General features: G+C 38.9%; 1 protein-coding gene across 1 annotated transcript in view; it reads right to left on the minus strand.

The window, feature by feature from the left end:
• The window catches only part of LOC134752403 (uncharacterized), a 51,911-nt gene that overhangs the window by 27,286 nt on the left and 4,823 nt on the right, over positions 1–19,802 (minus strand). The window contains exons 5-22 of the mRNA XM_063688114.1: positions 19,471–19,628; positions 19,349–19,420; positions 19,224–19,298; positions 17,009–17,149; positions 15,243–15,444; positions 14,934–15,062; positions 14,634–14,753; positions 12,494–12,658; positions 11,297–11,415; positions 10,778–10,851; positions 9,650–9,828; positions 7,133–7,255; positions 5,585–5,643; positions 3,639–3,773; positions 2,263–2,387; positions 1,764–1,870; positions 1,177–1,323; positions 59–174 (exon numbers count right to left, since the gene is read on the minus strand). Coding sequence (XP_063544184.1) covers positions 59–174; positions 1,177–1,323; positions 1,764–1,870; positions 2,263–2,387; positions 3,639–3,773; positions 5,585–5,643; positions 7,133–7,255; positions 9,650–9,828; positions 10,778–10,851; positions 11,297–11,415; positions 12,494–12,658; positions 14,634–14,753; positions 14,934–15,062; positions 15,243–15,444; positions 17,009–17,149; positions 19,224–19,298; positions 19,349–19,420; positions 19,471–19,628 — 2,246 coding nt within the window. The remainder of the gene's footprint in view (positions 1–58; positions 175–1,176; positions 1,324–1,763; positions 1,871–2,262; positions 2,388–3,638; positions 3,774–5,584; positions 5,644–7,132; positions 7,256–9,649; positions 9,829–10,777; positions 10,852–11,296; positions 11,416–12,493; positions 12,659–14,633; positions 14,754–14,933; positions 15,063–15,242; positions 15,445–17,008; positions 17,150–19,223; positions 19,299–19,348; positions 19,421–19,470; positions 19,629–19,802) is intronic.

The raw sequence follows: 19,802 nt of genomic DNA on the forward strand, positions 1-19,802 counted from the left end.
CAAAAATGGCGGGATAACGCTAGGAAGTAGGAAGAAGGATCTCAGATGTGATACTGACCCGCTTTCTTGAGCACGTCCCGCAATAGTTCCGAGTTTTCCCGCTCTAGTGCCGTTTGTCGAAGCGCTAGTAGCTTCTGTCTCAACCAAGCCAGCGTCTCGACCCCGCTAAGCTCTCTGCAAGTTAAGATTTTAACCCAAACACAATTTAAAAAACCGGCCAAGTGCGAGTCGGACTCGCGCACCGAGGGTTCCGTACATTACACAATTTAAACAATGTATTTTTAATGTGAAACGTGAGTGAAAGGTAAATTACGGTTTACGATTTATGACATATTAAAAAAAAACTACTAACTAGATCTCTTTCAAACCAATTTTCGGTGGAAGTTTGCATGGTAATGTACATCATAATTTTTTTTTAGTTTTATCATTCTCTTATTTTAGAAGTTACAGGGGGGGGGGGGGGGGGGTGCACATTTTACCACTTTGGAAGTGTATCTCGTGCAAACTATTCAGTTTAGAAAAAAATGATATTAGAAACCTCAATATCATTTTTGAAGACCTATCCATAGATACCCCACACGTATGGGTTTGATGAAAAAAAAAATTGAGTTTCAGTTCTAAGTATGGGGAACCCCCAAAATTTATTGTTTTTTTTTCTATTTTTGTGTGAAAATCTTAATGCGGTTCACAGAATACATCTACTTACCAAGTTTCAACAATATAGTTCTTATAGTTTCGGAAAAAAGTGGCCTGTGACATACGGACGGATAAAGGTTCCGTTTTTTGCCATTTGGCTACGGAACCCTAAAAACCGGCCAAGTGCGAGTCGGACTCGCGCACGAAGGGTTCCGTACCATTACGGCAAAAAAATCACGTTTGTTGTATGGGATATGGGTCCTCCCATTAATTTCCCATAATCCCATTTTTAATATATTCTGTTTTTAGTGTTTTTTGTTATAGCGGCAACAGAAATACATCATATGTGAAAATTTCAACTGTCTAGCTATAACGGTTCATGAGATACAGCCTGGTGACAGACAGACTGACAGAGGAGTCTTAGTAATGGGGTCCCATTTTTACCGTTTGGGTACGGAACCCTAAAAATCGAAAAAATATACACTTTTTTTAGTGACTGGACACAATGTGTCTAAATTTCTAAAATATTTCTTTACTTACTCTACGTTTCTTTCGACGCATTGTAGCGCTAAATTCGGTATGCCCATCTCGTTCGCTCGCATGCACCATCTCAGCTCGTGCGAGCGGGACAGCTTGCTTGTCTTGTCATCTTTTTCGCTAAGTTGGAGTGAGTTGTAATATGACGATCTGTAAAGCAAATCTCGGTATTATCAAAGATAGATATAACTCCGTAATAGATGAATACAGTCTAAGGAAAAAACGTGCCTCGAAAATCACGAAAATTTGATTCTCGATCAGATGGCGCCACTACCTGGCCTACTCTCGTATAGAGGGCGTTGACGGCTTCTTTTGTTATTTAACAATTTTAACGCATATAAGTCACATGCATGCAGTCGCATTTCAGTAACAGTCAAAATCATATAAAAATAATTAATGCAAATAAAAAAAACATTTATCCATATTTAAATACATTTTATCGTATTTTTATAAATCTTCATTTTTAGTTTTAAAGTGTGTCGACAGATGGCAGTGAATTTACTGTGGTTACAAAATTTACTATGACAGTACCGCTCTATCCTATTATATCCTCTTTGCTACTATTGATTTAACCATGTGAATTAGTTTACCTGATCATGAGCCTGGCCGCACATTCCGCGAGACAGTCGGAAGTCTTGAAGAGTTGTGAGGGCATAGTTTCGGTAGGATCGTGTTGCCATGACAAAGCCTCTGTTGTCTGTTAAAATAAAACAATCACTTTTCCATATAAAAAATAAATAAATATCCATACATTAAATAATTTCACGGTTTAGACTCACTTGTTTTAGTCACTCGCGCGACATGTTTCGGAGTGCCTAGGTCTCCTTTCTCAAGCCTCCCATAAAGGAGACCTCACGTGTATTTTTATAGTGAACGAAAGTAGAAAAAAAAAATATATATTTACCACGAGTAATATTTTTACGAAAAATAATCAAGATTTACTTACATATAAAATATTATTTATCTTTAAAAAAATACACGTGAGATTACGTGGGGGAGGGGTAGGAGGGGGGGGGGGGGGCAAGAACCTCACCAAATATCACAAAGGGGGGGGGGGGGGATTTGTGCACAAGCCCTTACAATACTCACGGCGGATATCTCAAAGTGCCTCCGCGGCCACTGGTCAGCTTTTCTCAACCAGCGCCAAGAGTTGACAGGTTGTTGTTTAAACGCGGCGGCCATCTTGTCAAACCAGATCTCTGCGTTTTCTGGCGCTGGAACGTTTTTAGAAACTATTTTACAATACAAATACTCTTTATTGCGCACCTCAATAAAAGATAACAATACAAAAGAAAACAGAAACACAAACAGGCGGTCTTATCGCTACTAAGCGATCTCTTTCAGACAACGTTTGGGAAGCGGAAATTTAAATAGTCATGTCTAAAAGAAGTGTTTTCAATAGATATTGTGCGTGTTAACCTTTCGTATGTTTTTTAATCTATAATAACACTATTATTTTATATTAAAAATAAATTATTCTAATAGGGGGTATTACTGCAATCAAAGATAGATATAACTCCGTAATAGATGGATACAGTCTAAGGAAAAAACGTGCCTCGAAAATCAAGAAAATTTGATTCTCGTTCAGAGGGCGCTACTAGTTTTGGCCTATAGTCGAATAGATGGCGTTGACGGTTTCGTTTGTTATTTAACAATTTTAACGCATATCAGTGAAAGAACATGGGTCAAAATCATAAAAATAATTAATGCAAATAAAAAAAATCATTTATCTATATTTAAATACATTCTATCGTATTTTTATAAATCTTCATTTTTAGTTTTAAAGTGTGTTATGCACAGATGGCAGTGAATTTACTGGGGTTACAAAATTTACTATGACAGTACCGCTCTAGTATAAGTTACTCTATGCTGCAATGTTCTGCCACCAGAGTGCAGCACTAGCCCCTTTAGTAAACCATAGAGTAAATTATACGTACTGTGCCTTTAACAGGTTTTTGACAAGTTTTCAGAGATAATAAAATATGACATTGACGCATCAAGGCGGTTTGTACACAGAGGACCTACCGGGAAACGCGGATCCGAAATTTCGCTATCTGCCTCTTTATCGCTCGAATATGCAAGAGTGACAGAGATGTTAGACAACGAAATTTCGATTTTCTCGTTTCTCTATCTGACACTCTTTGATAGAGAAAGATGGTATTATTGAGATTCCTATAAGAGGAAAGAGAAAATAGTGCCATGCTTTGTCCTTAACATCGACCGGGTGGCATCATAGGTGGGAGGCGATGGCGAAATACCGAAATTAATAAGAGTGAAAGAGAAAAAATCCTATGCTGCCCAAATTTTCTATGAATATTCTTTCTCTTACCCCCGGTCGCTAGGTGACGCGTCTATAATTACTTGTATATACTATCAAATACTATGTATATGTTCTCTATAGCCTCTCTGATCGTGGTAGTGGCGCCCCCTACGAAGTTTCGCGTAATATTCCCTTGAAGGTTTACCTTGATAGGAGTCCAGTAAAGTAATGAAATCCCTCCTGTCGGTCCAGAGAGGGGGAAGGGTGCCCCTAACCGATTTCCGCTGTTGCAGGGCAAGATCGTCCCAGTTTGACAATTTCCCGAATGCGTGCTTTAGATCTGAAATTAGAAACATCGTTTATAGTGTACGATAAGTTTAATATCAGAATGAAAATAATACAACAAATCCAATGGGGTTGGCCGGTCGAAATATTTAGCAGATGGCGCCAGCATAACTTGCCCTGTCAATCCCTAGAATTGTGTAATTTTTTTGTTTTTTTTAATGCCCTGGAATTGTGTCAAATTTTTGTTTTTTTTTAATGCCCTGGACGTGGGCGCTAACAATGGGCCTCATAAGAAGGCTCAAGGTCACGCAAAGGGCAATGGAGAGAGCTATGCTCGGGGTTTCTCTGCGTGATAGTCAGAAATGATGATATCCGCAGTAGAACTAGGGTCACCGACATAGCTCGCAGAATTGCAAACCTTTAGTGGCAGTGGGCGGGGCACATTGCTCGCAGAACTGATGGCCGGTGGGGCCGGAAGGTTCTGGAGTGGCGTCCGCGTACCGGAAGACGAACTGCCGGTAGGCCTTCAACGAGGTGGAGCGACGACCTGGTGAAGGTCGCGGGAATTCGGTGGTTGCGAGCGGCACAGGATCGGTCGGAGTGGCGAGCCTTGGGGAGGCCTATGTCCAGCAGTGGACGTCTATCGGCTGACATGATGATGATGATATGATGATGATGAATGCCCTGGATGCCAGCCCTTTAAGCCAAATCTCATAGAAAAAGGGGCAAGCTATGATGGCGCCATCTCTGCAAACCTTTGACAGTTGCCAACCCCATTCGACCCGAATTTGCATTAATCGAAATAGCATATTATTATTAATATTATTAATTTTATTTAGCCTGAGGAAAGTGAGGAAGGACTCCCGAAGAGTCCGAAAACATGTCGCCAAAGTGACTAAAAATAAAAGTGAATGTCACCTTAGTGATCTAATTATTTCGAATTTGCATTATTCATCGACTTCATAGCACAAAAAATATATAAATGGAAAGTAAAACTCCCTAAACATATGATTTTCGACCCCATAGGGAGCATCAATTGTAGGTGGCAGCACAGGAGCCAACAGATAATTGGCGCGAGGCGTAAATGTGAAGTTTAGGCTTCCAATATAGCCCATAACATGGCAAAACCAAACGAGAAAACGTACGAGAACGTTACATGTACATGTTTATGTATCCGATTCCGGCCACAAGATGGCAGACCCTCCAACGCGCACGGTACCTAAAGCACAGGGCGGACAAGCTATATATCAAAAATCACTTGCGTTTCTACAAAGATAGATATAACTCCGTAATAGATGGATACAGTCTAAGGAAAAAACGTGCCTCGAAAATCAAGAAAATTTGATTCTCGTTCAGAGGGCGCTACTAGTTTTGGCCTGCTGTCGTATAGATGGCGTTGACGGTTTCGTTGGTTATTTAACAATTTTAACGCATATCAGTGAAAGAACATGGGTCAAAATCATTAAAATAATTAATGCAAATAAAAAAAATCATTTATCCATATTTAAATACATTTTATCGTATTTTTATAAATCTTCATTTTTAGTTTTAAAGTGTGTCGACAGATGGCAGTGAATTTACTGGGGTTACAAAATTTACTATGACAGTACCGCTCTAGTATAAGTTACTCTATGGTTTCTATGTGTGAACGGCACGTCTGTACACGCGGCATGTGTCATAGTGTTAGTAAGTTAATAGTACTGAGCGGCCGGCAAACGGCCGTCAATCTGGTGTCGCGGGGCGAGGGCATGCGAGTCGGGGCGGGGCGGGGCGTGGCCGCTCTGTATGATAATACTATTACTTATTCTGTGCCTATAGATACGAGTATACAATGAGCTACTTTAAAAGATTAGAATTTTAAAAAACCTTGAATGGAGAACGTTGCCGTCTCGTTCATAACCACATCTTGGATGTCCTCTGGCTGTCTGTAAATGTAAATATAAATTGTATTTAAATTTACTTATCCGGAGTATTCCCATTTGTTCCCGCCCGACGTGACCGCCGCCATACATGAGGCGGGGACAGATGGGAATGATTCATAGTTAGACCAAGATAAGGCTGCAACGATTATGATAGCACACGCAGTGCAAGTGTTATTTATACGTAATAATTCCATAGAAGTTTGACGTTTAAAATAACACTTGCACTACGCCATAGAGAAATAAGTAGGCATAGAGTGCTCACTCCATACATCAGTCTTCTTAGCAAAACATTTTCGTAATCGACAACTAGCGGATTTATCAGTACTGCTACTTGGCAATAGATGTCGCGACGAACGAAAAGTCTAATGCTCAACAATTGTCAGCTAATATTACAACCAGATTAACCGGAACTCTATTTTCAACTGCTTCTGCTTGTAATATTAGTTGAAAATTGTTGAGTGACTTTTCGTCAGTCGCGACACTCGTGACATCTAGTGTCGAGTAGCGGTACCGATAATTCCGCTACTTGACGCTAGATGTCGACTACGAAATAACCCGCGTTATGGTAAGAAAACTGATGTATGGAGTGAGCACTCTATGCTTACTTATTTCTCTATGACCGGGTGTGCTATCAAAATCGTTGCAGACTTATCTTGGTCTAACTCTATAAATGCACCTATTCCCATCGGTGGCCATTTGGCCGATGGGAATACACCCCTCATTTGGAAGTTAAATATATAAATTTTACCAAATTAATCCAGAGGCCGAGAGTTCAAGTCTCACCCAAGTCAGTAATTTTTCCACTTTTAAATTTATTCTAAGCTTAATAGCATCGTTCGCAGACGTTTCTGCTTGTTAAATTATTTTTTTAATATATGTGCCATTCTCAATCAAAAGAGTACTTATTGTCGGTTGTCAATAAGGCGCTATTTCCATATAGCTTTAATTAGAAATCAACCTTATCGACAAGCGACAATGTGGTACCTTTTGGTTGAAAACGTCACATATATTTCAACAGGACCATCGCAATTCAACGTGGTAACGCGGCTAGTGTGATGGGCACCTTTGCGCCAGGGACAACTCGGGGGGGACTTTTTGACTAGGCTTAAGTTTAGTCTTAAGTTAATTGAATTGTTTTTTCATTGTTATACTGACATTTACTGAATAAATTTGATGTTCATTTAATTTCGACCAAGGGCCTGACACTCTTTGATAGAGAAAGAGTCTTATTGCGATTCCTATAGGAAAGAGAAAATAGTGCCATGCTTTGTCCTTATCACCGACCGGGTTTTTTTTCATGGTCGGGTTATGGCAGCATAGGTAGTAGGCGATGGCGAAATACTGAAATTTATAAGAGTGAAAGAGAAAAAGGATTATGCTGCCATACATTAACCTGTCAATACATGAATATGTCTTACCCCTGGACGCTCGGTTTCATGTCTGTAACTACTATACTATGTCTATAATTTCGACAGTCAGTTAATTTACTAACCCTAATTGAAAAATGGCGTCTCCCAAACACCTCATTGCGACCTCTTCATACAAAAGCCTTGTAAGCGCAGCGCCCTCTGAGCCAGCTGTAAGGGCCCGAAGTCTCTCGACGGGGGCCAGAAGGCTGAAATAAAAATGCCTTTTACCAGTCGGGCGACACTCCTCCTTTCGGGCTTTCTCGGCTCCGTTCGGGTCAGCATTGCTCCGAGCAATTATTAGGGTTGACACAACTTGACGACCCTTCGCGTGCGCGACCACAGATAAGATAATGACTTGAATTTTGACAACCCTAAATAGCCGAAAGGGATAGTGGCATATATTAGAAAGGGACAGCGTGATTCGTCCCTGAATCGCTGTCAAACTTCGGTGTTGTAGGAAGTGTCCTTTCTGTACGGTAGTACAGTCAAGGGCATAAATATATGTGGTATTTTTCTATAAAAAGGGACCTTATTGTCGATGGCGCTTACGCCATTATTAACGATGCTCCGATATAAATACAATGCCGCGCGACGCTGTGCGGCGCAAGCGCCATCGACAATAAGGTCCCTTTTTATAGAAAATACCACATATATACATTCCCAATTTTTCAAAAATATGTGTACGCTCTTACATCTTAGATTATAAAGTCGTGTTCACATATTTTGAACCATTTGTCTGGATCGATATTTATGCCTTCGACTGTACTATTATTTATTCTGTGCTTTTACCATAAATTATACTCCGCCAAGCCATTTCAGTCAGTAGGAAAAAGCGGCAAATTTAAAAACCGGCCAAGTGCGAGTCGTACTCGCGCACAGAGGGTTCCTTTACCTTTTAATATTTGTTGTTATAGCGGCAACAGAAATACATCATCTGTCAAAATTTCAGCTGTCTAGCTATCACGGTTAATGAGACATACGGACAGACGGACACACGAACGGACGGACACACGGACAGACGGACAGTGGAGTCTTAGTAATAGGGTCCCGTTTTTACCCTTTGGGTAGAAAACACTAAAAATGTAGGCGCGAAGGGTTATCGTCCGATAAATTAGAATTTCGCGCCTTTTTCTACTGACAAAGTTGTTTGACAGACTATAGACTAAAAATATTCGTTCAATTGTCAATTTTTGAAAACAATACAAGGATTGTTCGGCAACGAGCTTGCATGTGTATCTAGTGAGCCATACGCTTGTTTGCCACGGTCGTAATGCAGAACCTTAATAACACTGTTTTTGCTAAAATAATAGTACATTACGATACAAGTGCGTAAAGTAAAAAATTCGCAACGAGTGCCCATATAAAAAACACGGCCGAACGGAGTGTTTTCAGTCGACACGAGTCGCAGATTACCTTTTCGCACGTGTAACAACGTTTTACATTACATAATATATGGACCATTAAATTTTCGACATAGGCACGTAAAATGCTTATTACCGCACTAGTGCACCTTATGTACTGTAAAGGTGCTTTTACACAGCAGTTAGCTCCATGCATGAATTTATTTTTATTTTTGGATTCATAATTTATATCGTTGGAACACCGGAAATGATAAAAATACTTTTGTAAACCTTAACATTATTTTATTAAATAATATTTAAAATGTTGAAAATTTTTGAGCTGTTGAAACGCTCATAATTTTTGGCGCGAATTCGACAGAGCGTGATGACGTCACACGTTGGGCGGCCCAACTGACGTTTGCTACTAATGACACTAATCTGTCGAACGCGTGACGTCACGTGGCGTTTCGAGCGTTTCGCTCACTAGCTTTTCGCGGGCAAATTTTTGTACTTTTCATTTATAATTTTAAGTAATTAAATGGCAATTTAAAAACGGAAATGCATTTGTAACATGATATAACGGTAACAAACATCCGAATAAAACATATTTCGTTCAAATATAAACTTCATGCATGAGGCTAGTTAGCAGAACTGTAAGAAATACTTCTGAGGGCAACTAGTCCAACCTGCTAAAAGAGGCCTAACTTACCCCACTTTCCCCTTTGCACACATCTAATACAAAGGCGTCAGTTTCCTGGGCTCTCGGCCTAGCAATGTGCCCAAAAGTGGGACCAGTATAAAGCCACATCAAACTTTGTGTTTCAGAGAACCAAAGATAGATATAACTCCGTAATAGATGGATACAGTCTAAGGAAAAAACGTGCCTCGATAATCAAGAAAATTTGATTCTCTTTCAGAGGGCGCTACTAGTTTTGGCCTACAGTCGTATAGATGGCGTTGACGGTTTCGTTTGTTATTTAACAATTTTAACGCATATCAGTGAAAGAACATGGGTCAAAATCATAAAAATAATTAATGCAAATAAAAAAAAAACATTTTTCTATATTTAAATACATTCTATCGTATTTTTATAAATCTTCATTTTTAGTTTCAAAGTGTGTCGACAGATGGCAGTGAATTTACTGGGGTTACAAAATTTACTATGACAGTACCGCTCTAGTATAAGTTACTCTATGAGAGAACGGAGCGTAATATTTCTGTGGGCAACTAGCCCAACATGTCCAACTGTGTTCTACTTACCCCACTTTCCCCTCTAAAACTCTACATATATCAATGTATAAAGGCGTCAGATCTGTGGGCTCTCGGCCCAACAATGTGCCCAACAGTGGGACTAGTGTAGATGCCACATCGAATTTGGTGTTTGAGAGAACGGAGCGTAAAACTTCAATGAGTAGGCTACGAGCTGCATCGGTTGATGTCTGAAAAATTTGGAAAACAAATCAATAGGGTAGTTGACACATGTTGAATTGTATAACTAAATCTAGTTAAATAGATAGAAAATGAGCAATTAATCACAATAAATTGAAAACTTAAAAAATATATGGGAATAATAAAAAATACAAGTCCTTAAATTTTCGAAAAAAAAAAAACTTTTTAAACTTCCAAATAGGAAAAATGTAACGGTACCATTCGATTCCTTACATTTTATTTAAAAAAATATTGTATAGCAACAATATACACAAACGCAACATTTCACCGACAAAATCGCAATTTCCTTGTTTCCCATACATCGAAACGGCTTCTAAGCAAAGTGACACAGTGACGTCACGATGTGTTGCCATTTTGTTAGAAGCGTTTCGTCAGTAAAATGCGGGTGCCAGACTTTGACCATCATTGTATTGCTTTAAGACAAAAGGTCCCATACAGACATTTGATCCTCAAAACAAACCTGATCGACTGATACCATTAAAAAAATTGTCAACTACCCAATTTAAAAATCATTTAATATCAAGCAACTAAGGCCCAAGTCGAAATAACCCGCATTTTGGTAAGAAAACTGATGTACGAAGTTACCACTCTATGCTTACTTATTTCTCTACTAGCTTTTGCCCGCGACTTCGTCTGCGTGGACTTAGTAACAGCAGCTAAAGTAAGTATAGCGCCTGGAAAAATTCTCATAGCAATCATTCAATTTGAGCATATTATGCACACAAATTAGCAGGCACTTCATTAATTATCTCAATTCCACCCCGCTTTTCACTTTCTTAAGGGATGATTTTCGTGATAAAAACTATCCTATTCCAAATTTCATCTAAATCGATTCAGCGGTTTAAGCGTGAAGAGGGAACAGACAGACAGACAGACAGACTTTCGCATGTATAATATTAGTATGGATGGTCAGAATAACAACAAAAGAGTGTGTGATACCTTAGCGAAATCGAGCAGCGTATGCAGTATACTATCGATCGATATTTGAACGTCAATCGCCGAATTGTTGGCATCTGAAAACAAAATGTAATAGTCCTTGGTAATAGGCATAGAGTAACTTATACTAGAGCGGTACTGTCATAGTAAATTTTGTAACCCCAGTAAATTCACTGCCATCTGTCGACACACTTTAAAACTAAAAATGAAGATTTATAAAAATACGATAGAATGTATTTAAATATAAATAAATGTTTTTTTTTATTTGCATTAATTATTTTTTTGATTTTGACCCATGATCTTTCACTGATATGCGTTAAAATTGGTAAATAACAAACGAAACCGTCAGCGCCCTCTATACGAGAGTAGGCCAAAGGTAGTGGCGCCATCTAATCGAGAATCAATTTTCTTGATTTTCGTAGCACGTTTTTTCATTAGACTGTATCCATCTATTACGGAGTTACATCTATCTTTGCTAGTGGTTTTGTTTTTGAGCTGTATACTAAATCGTTAATTCTGTACCTGATCTGACAGTACTGGGATTGCTTCGTGTGCGTGTCCGTCCCCTAGTCGCGCTGTAGCTCCCGAACGTGCCTTGAAACGTCCTGCTGAGCGTCAGCAATCTCGACCCCGGTTCCTCTCTGCACAAATAGTACATTGTGCAACATGGGGTGTAAGTTAAATAATACAAACGAGAGTACAGTTATATCGCGACGGTTGCCGGAGCGATTTATAGACTCGAGTTTGCAATATTATTACGCCCCGAGTTACTGTTTTCCATAACACTTGCGATACAAAAATGAAGTATAAAGACAAAAAACTGTTAATTATAATACTATAAACTTCATAACTCCCTAGGGAAAACGCTTTTTCTATAGATCCCGCTTAGCCTGCGTGCAATTCCACATTTACTGAGCGAGTGTGATGAAATTGTTATTTGCTTTACAAGGGGGCAAAGTTATTGTTTGACTCGTGCTACTGTTGAATTATTGATACCTGAGCAGGCGAAAGATTCCAAAACTAAACCACGAGCGTTGCCAGGGTTTCAAGGCACTAGGGTTAAACAGACTCTGCTACCGAGTAAGGCTACGCGCGCACTGCGGATTTCTGCCGTGCGTTTTTTTTTTCGCAAAATCTGTGAAGTATGCAACCTCCTTGAAGTGCGCGCATTGCGGAAAATAATCTGTATGCGGATTAAAATCTGTGGTTTGCTGAAGATATATGTATACTTGGGTACATAATACAATATTTATTTATATATGTATTTATATATGTATGTATGTATGCATGTTTGTATATATGTAGGTATATATTGTTATTATTCTTATATGTGTAAGTGTATAAACAAAATATATATTGTTTAGAATAATTTGATTTGTGTTTCATATTTCCTCTCGCTTTCTACAATCCTGCACTATATACACGTTTCTGTTTGACCCAATGGTTGACTGGTAGAGAATGCCTTAAGGCATTAAGTCCGCCTTTTGTACAATTTTATATCGTGCAATAAAGTTTAAATAAATAAATAAAATAAATAAAAGATTGGTTGCGGTGCGGCGCCGGACGAATTTTCTGCATACTATGGACTGTTGAATAAATCCGCGCACTCCGGAATAAAATCCGTGCGGACACCGGCCGGCAGCCATCCAGTGACGCCGTTGTTCTCGCGACACGGTGCGACACATGCTAATGCTTGTAGTTGGAAAGGGACAGACTCACCTGACTGGTAGAGGCTCCTCCCTCAGCCGTATCTCCTTAAACCCCTCCGCGCCCCGCACCCCGCCGAATAACATCTCCAGTAATGCCGACACGCACACACACACGTCTGGCGGCTTGTCCGTGTGTGCGGGTAAATATACGGCCAATAAAAAGCATTCTGCAAATCTGAGACAACATTAAGTTTTAGGCATGGCAGACGTACAGTCGAAGGCAAAAATATCGATCCAGACAAATGGCTCAAAAATATTTTTAAACAAGGCTGTCTCTATGTACTTTGAGTAATAATCAGTTACTACAATGTAGGTTAAGTTATCAAAGTGCATTAGATCAATGCCAACTCTTTGCCAGGGATATTTGCTAATTTCATAGTTTTTTAATTGTTCCAAAGTCCATGCAAAAAGAAATATTAAATAAATTGCATGAAGGTCATCAAGGGATAAATAAGTGTCTAAGATTAGCTAGAGATTCATTATATTGGTCTAACATGTCTGCTGATATAAAAAATGTAGTGGAACAATGTGACACCTGTGCCAAGTTCAAGCCATGTAATCAAAAGGAACCCTTAAAAAACTATGAAATTAGCAAATATCCCTGGCAAAGAGTTGGCATTGATCTAATGCACTTTGATAACTTAACCTACATTGTAGTAACTAATTATTACTCAAAGTACATAGAGACAGCCTTGTTTAAAAATAATAGTACGGCTCAAAATGTCATAATAAATTTGAAATCAATATTTGCCAGACATGGGATACCTATGACATTAGTGTCAGATGGTGGTCCTTTACGGACACGACTTTATTGTCTAAGGTGTAAGAGCGTACACATATTTTTGAAACTTTGGGAATGTATATATATTTATGCCCTTGATTGTACAGCGCCTAATAACTAAAATTACGTGAGTTAAATTGTAAAATTAATGAAATCTTTCTAAATATATATTTTTAAACGGTTTACTTAGGTAAAGAAGAGCCGATTTCCAGATAGATTTTCGTACATATTCATATTTATTCACTAGCTTTTGACCGCGACTTCGTCTGCGTCGAGTTAGTAATTTGGGTAGCTTATTTTTTATCCAATCTGCTTTTTATCGATTCCCCATACAAAATTCTACCCCCCTTTTCACCCTCTTAAAGGATGATTTCTGGGATAAAAACTACCCTATGTCCTTCCCCGGGACTCAAACTATCTCTATACCAAATTTCAACTAAATCTGTTCAGCGGTTTAAGCGTGAAGAGGTAACAGACAGACAGACAGACACACTTTCGTATTTATTATATTAGTATGGATATTCAGTAAAGGCATGCAGATGGTGCTCCGCGCAGAAGATCCTCGAAAATTGTATCGAAATATGTCGAGCACTTATTCGACTTAATAATATTGCAAGTTTTAATGATTTATTTTCTCATATTGTCTACTAAGTCTTTCTCTTATGTAGTTAATAGCCACGGACCTATTTATACGTTATTTTGTTATGAAACTATAGGTCAGATCTTCTTGTCTTTAAAATAAGTTCATAGACTTGTAATTTAATTTTAACTTATTCATTTTACAATATTTTAATTTAATGCCAATCTTTTTTTTGACATGTAAACCGGTTTTATAAAATTAATATGACTAAAACTATGACTAATACGTGAGTAACACGTTTAAAATAACTTTAATATGTTCAAGTCCCACGGGACTTATAATTTAAAAAACCGGCCAAGTGCGAGTCGGACTCGCGCACGAAGGGTTCCGTGTTCCGTACCATTACGCAAAAAACTGCAAAAAAATCACGTTTGTTGTATGGGAGCCCCACTTAAATATTGAATTTATTCTGTTTTTAGTATTATTTTTTTTTTTTTTATTATAAATTGATCGGCGATTGGCCCTAGTCACACCTGATGGAAAGTGAAGACAGGGCCTAAGATGGAGCTCACCGGTTCAGTAACAGCCTATTCACTCTTGTTTTAATTTGTTATAGCGGCAACAGAAATACATCATCTGTGAAAATTTCAACTGTCTAGCTATCACGATTGATGAGATACAGCCTGGTGACAGACAGATAGCGGAGTCTTAGAAATAGGGTCTCGTTTTTACCCTTTAGGTACGGAACCCTAAAAAATCTTTCTAAAGTTTCACAATATGTCAGCTCACCTTGCCCCAAGATATTTATCTAAATTCCCCTCTAAAGCGTCTCTCGCAGCCTTCGCGACTTCCTCGTTAGCGTACACTCCGAGGCAAGTCAGTATACTGTTGGTGTATATGTCATCTCTGCTCTGGACCAATTAAGTTGAAATTTGGTATACATATGTAAGTTTTGTGACCCAAAGACGGACATTCCAGGAACGCGGAAATACTCTTCCGTAACCTCGCCAGCGACACTTTTTTCGCCTAGCCTAACTTCAAAAAAACAAAAACAAAATCTTTCTAAAGTTTCACAATGTGTCAGCTCACCTTCCGCCAAGATCTTTATCTAAATTCCCCTCCAAAGCGTCTCTCGCAACCTTCGCGACTTCCTCGTTAGCGTCCACGGCGTACACTCCGAGGCAAGTCAGTATACTGTTGGTGTATATGTCATCTCTGCTCTGGACCAATTAAGTTGAAATTTGGTATACATATGTAAGTTTTGTGATCCAAAGACGGACATCCCAGGAAAGCGGAAATACTCTTCCGTAACCTCGCCAGCGACACTTTTTTCGCCTAGCCTAACTTCAAAAAAACAAAAACAAAATCTTTCTAAAGTTTCACAATGTGTCAGCTCACCTTGCCCCAAGATCTTTATCTAAATTCCCCTCTAAAGCGTCTCTCGCAACCTTCGCGACTTCCTCGTTAGCGTCCTCGGCGTACACTCCGAGGCAAGTCAGTATACTGTTGGTGTATATGTCATCTCTGCTTACGCTGAGAATGGGGGTGGTTTCTGTCTTCTGTCGCTTGGCTGGTGGCTGTGGTGGTGTGGTGAAGAGCTCTGAAATAATATAAAACTATGAAAACGGATTATATCGCGTATATTGAATTTATAAACAGACACAAACAACAAAGAGAGTGTATAAGGGAGAGGTAGAAACGGGAGTTGGAAGGGGCAGACCTCGGCGGACTTTCGCTGATCAGATCGGGGAAATCCTGAAGAAAGGCCAGGTCAAGAGCACCCTAAACCGGCGAGCGTGTATGAGGAATGTTATGAAAGTGAAGGAAGCGAAAGAGGTATGTCCGGATCGTAGCAAGTGGAAATCCGTGGTCTCTGCCTACCCCTCCGGGAAATAGGCGTGATTATATGTATGTATGTATGTGTATTGAATTTATACATCCCAACTTTTCGAAACCTTTACAGCGTTCGTGGTCAACGGGTGACTGAGGAAAAGCTACAAAGTGCAAAATACCCACATACAAAAATAATGAACCATCATAAACTGCTGTTACTACGACTTAAATGACTTTTTTAATGATAATGTTACCTTCTAAGTAATTTATTAAAACAATGACATACTTATTTACCTAAATTACTATGACAATTACCTAAATTTATAACAAAAAATTGTAATTTTTAAATGATACTTAAAGTTAAATGTGTTATTAATTTGAATGAGATTTTAATAGTTTTTTGTTCTGTTTTAACTAATATGACTTTTATTTTTGTTCTATATAGGTAACCGAAGATAATATTAAATCTGAAATATAAAAAAACCGGACAAGTGCGAGTCGTACTCGCGCACCGAGGGTTCCGTACTTTTTAGTATTTGTTGTAGCGGCAACAGAAATACATCATCTGTGAAAATTTCAACTGTCTAGCTATCACGGTTCATGAGATACAGCCTGATGACAGACAGACACAGACAGACAGAGACAGACGGAGAGCGGAGTCTTAGTAATAGGGTCCCGTTTTTACCCTTTGGGTACGGAACCCTAAAAACTTGAGCGGCTAGAAGATGTTGATGTCAACTTTAGCCAGTCTTCTCCGGGGTTGACTTACATTTACTAATGTTTGGGTTCCATGTGAATAATAATGAGTAAGAACCTTGAAAGTTTAAGTGCCAGTTGCACCATTCGCACTTGACAGACTGATCAACGCCACTCGGCGCGCCGCGGCGGTTTCAGATATATTCAGGTGATTGGACGGTGTTGTCACCGTACACGAAACGTCGGAGGTAAATTTAAAACTTAATTTTACAGGATTAAGTCCCGTCTTTATTAGCGTTGAAAAAAACCGGGAAAATTGCGGGAAAAGTTCAAAACGGCTCGTTTTTTTCAAGTTTCTTTCGAGGAAAACAATGTATTTTTCAATATACTTAATTAGGAATTTAAACAGGTAGGTTAAGGTTGCATGTCTAATGTGTTTGTTTATGGCATTGACACTGTCATCACTCATCAGTGGCATTGAGTGTGACGTATTAAATTTTTCTGAATCGAACTGGAAAAAACCGATAAAAAAACATTTGATTTTTTTCGGAATTTTCATCCCTAGTCTTTATGAATAATAATGATCAACATTACTCAGCGAATTTACAAATCGCGAACGTTCCCTATGCACTCACCATCGTAAGCCTTCTGCATGACGTCTACCACGAGTTTCCTAACCTTCGCCGTGGCAGGTTTTAATGCAGCTATCTGAGCCACGCACCGTCTTTTCATTGTCTCGTCCATCAGAGGTAACCCGTGTTTTACTAGCAGTAACGCTGTAACAGAAATTTATTAATAATAACAAAGATAGATATAACTCCGTAATAGATAGATACAGTCTAAGGAAAAAACGTGCCTCGAAAATCAAGAAAATTTGATTCTCGTTCAGAGGGCGCTACTAGTTTTGGCCTACAGTCGAATAGATGGCGTTGACGGTTTCGTTTGTTATTTAACAATTTTAACGCATATCAGTGAAAGAACATGGGTCAAAATCATAAAAATAATTAATGCAAATATAAAAAATCATTTATCTATATTTAAATACAAACAAAAACTGGGTAAAAACTGGCTAACAGTAGCCCAGGACAGAACGAGGTGGAAGAATCTGGAGGAGGCCTATACCCTACAATAGGGGTCCCTATAATTTAAGTAAAAAAAAAAAAAAAAAGATTAAATTTAAATTATGTATCATGTAGCTATAAGTTATATGGGAATAAAGAGGCTTTATTATTATTATTATTATTAAATACATTCTATCGTATTTTTATAAATCTTCATTTTTAGTTTTAAAGTGTGTCGACAGATGGCATTGAATTTACTGGGGTTACAAAATTTACTATGACAGTACCGCTCTAGTATAAGTTACTCTATGATAATAATAAATCATTTATTTCAGACCGAGCTGATCCATAGTTTGTTAGTTACAGAGTATCTTAATAACTATGTTAGTGGCACAATACAAAAACAACAATAATTAAAATTGAACAATACAAATATAAAAACTACATATATTAGCTACACGATATAGGAAAAATTATTTGGCAGGGGCAAGCAAGGCAGACAACCTGCTCTACTTGGCCCTGCCAATCGCCCCTTCCACCCAGTCATGGAGACTGTATAAAGGAGCCAAATCTCTATGTATGAAAAGTGTCCATCAAAAAACAGTAATTAGGCGGCGCCACCATACACCGAAATACTACCAAAAACAACGTATGTAATTTGGTTGGTTTATTTGTTGCCTTATATGGTTCATGTTATACTCATGTCCCAGAGCCTAACTAGCGCCACCGGAGAGATTAGGAACTATTATTTAAAGCTTAACGCGGTCACTTTTGCAACAATTCTGCCATAAGAGATTGCGATCCTTTCTATACCATCCATACACCCAGTAGCGAGTGAGAGGAGAGTCGAGACGCTCAGCCAACGCCCTCAGAAGGCCGTTGCTGTGCCATTAATATGTGCCATTTTCAACCAAAAGGGTACTTATTGTCGGTTGTCAGTAAGGCGCTATTTCCATATAGCATCAATAACAAATCAACCTTATTGACAAGCGACAATGTGGTACCTTTTGGTTGAATACGTCACATATGAGTCTTTTTAATTTTTTATAAATCAGTAACGTCAGCGAATGATGCTATAATTAAGCTTTAAAATAAATAATTAGTGGAAAAACCGGCCAAGTGCGAGTCGGGCTCGCGCACGGGTTCCGTACCATTACGTAAAAAAACGGCAAAAAAATCACGCTTGTATGGGAGCCCTACTTAAATATTTATATTATTCTGTTTTTAGTATTGGTTGTTATAACGGCAACAGAAATACATCATCTGTCAAAATTTCAACTGTCTAGCTATCACGGTTCATGAGATACAGCTTGGTGACAGACAGATAAACAGACAAACGGACTGACAGTGGAGTCTTAGTAATAGGGTCCCTTTGGGTACGGAAAAACCTAAAAAAATACTGTCTTGGATGAGACTTGAACTCACGACAACGACCTCACCCAACACAGCAAATATTTCCCCCATATGGGCCTTATAGGGAGGCACCCTAGCGACATCTACCGTAAGACAACTTAGGTCTGAAGGCACTTTGGTCAGTAATGTACTTTCTGGTCCTTGTCGATCATGTGAGGCAGGTCTATCGTATCAAACATGTCGACGATGTATTCGCTTCGGCGTTCTCGCGACAGGTAACATGACAGTATGTCACTTTGGTGAGTAACGTATTACCTTTTTGGTCCTTATCGATCATGTGAGGCAGGTCTATCGTATTAAACATGTCGACGACGTAGTCGCTTCGGCGTACTCGCGACAGGTAACATGACAGTATGTCACTTTGATAATGTATTACCTTTCTGGTCCTTGTCGATCATGTGAGGCAGGTCTATCGTATCAAACATGTCAACGACGTACTCGCTACGGCGTCCTCGCGACAGGTAACATGACAGTATGTCACTTTGGTTAGTAATTTATTACCTTTCTGGTCCTTGTCGATCATGTGAGGCAGGTCTATCGTATCAAACATGACGAAGTAGCCGCTTCGGCGTCCTCGCGACAGGTAACATGACAGTATGTCACTTTGGTTAATAATGTATTACCTTTCTGGTCCTTGTCGATCATGTGAGGCAAGTCTATCGTATCAAACATGTCGACGATGTATTCGCTTCGGCGTCCGCGCGACAGGTAACATGACAGTATGTAGAGGCATTTGGTTCGGTCGTAAGAGATCACTTTAGTTACATAGTCCGCAATTTTCCTGTAAAGAGAAAATGGGACAGGTAAAAAACTTCAGAATATATAAAATAAACATAAAGAATCGGTGAATTCTATCTACTTAATAGACATAGTATTTTTTATTTATTTATTATAAACTGATCGGCGATTGGCCCTAGTCACACCTGATGGAAAGTGAAGACAGGGCCTAAGATGG

Source organism: Cydia strobilella, chromosome 24 (assembly GCF_947568885.1).
Source record: "Cydia strobilella chromosome 24, ilCydStro3.1, whole genome shotgun sequence".
NCBI lineage: Eukaryota > Metazoa > Arthropoda > Insecta > Lepidoptera > Tortricidae > Cydia > Cydia strobilella.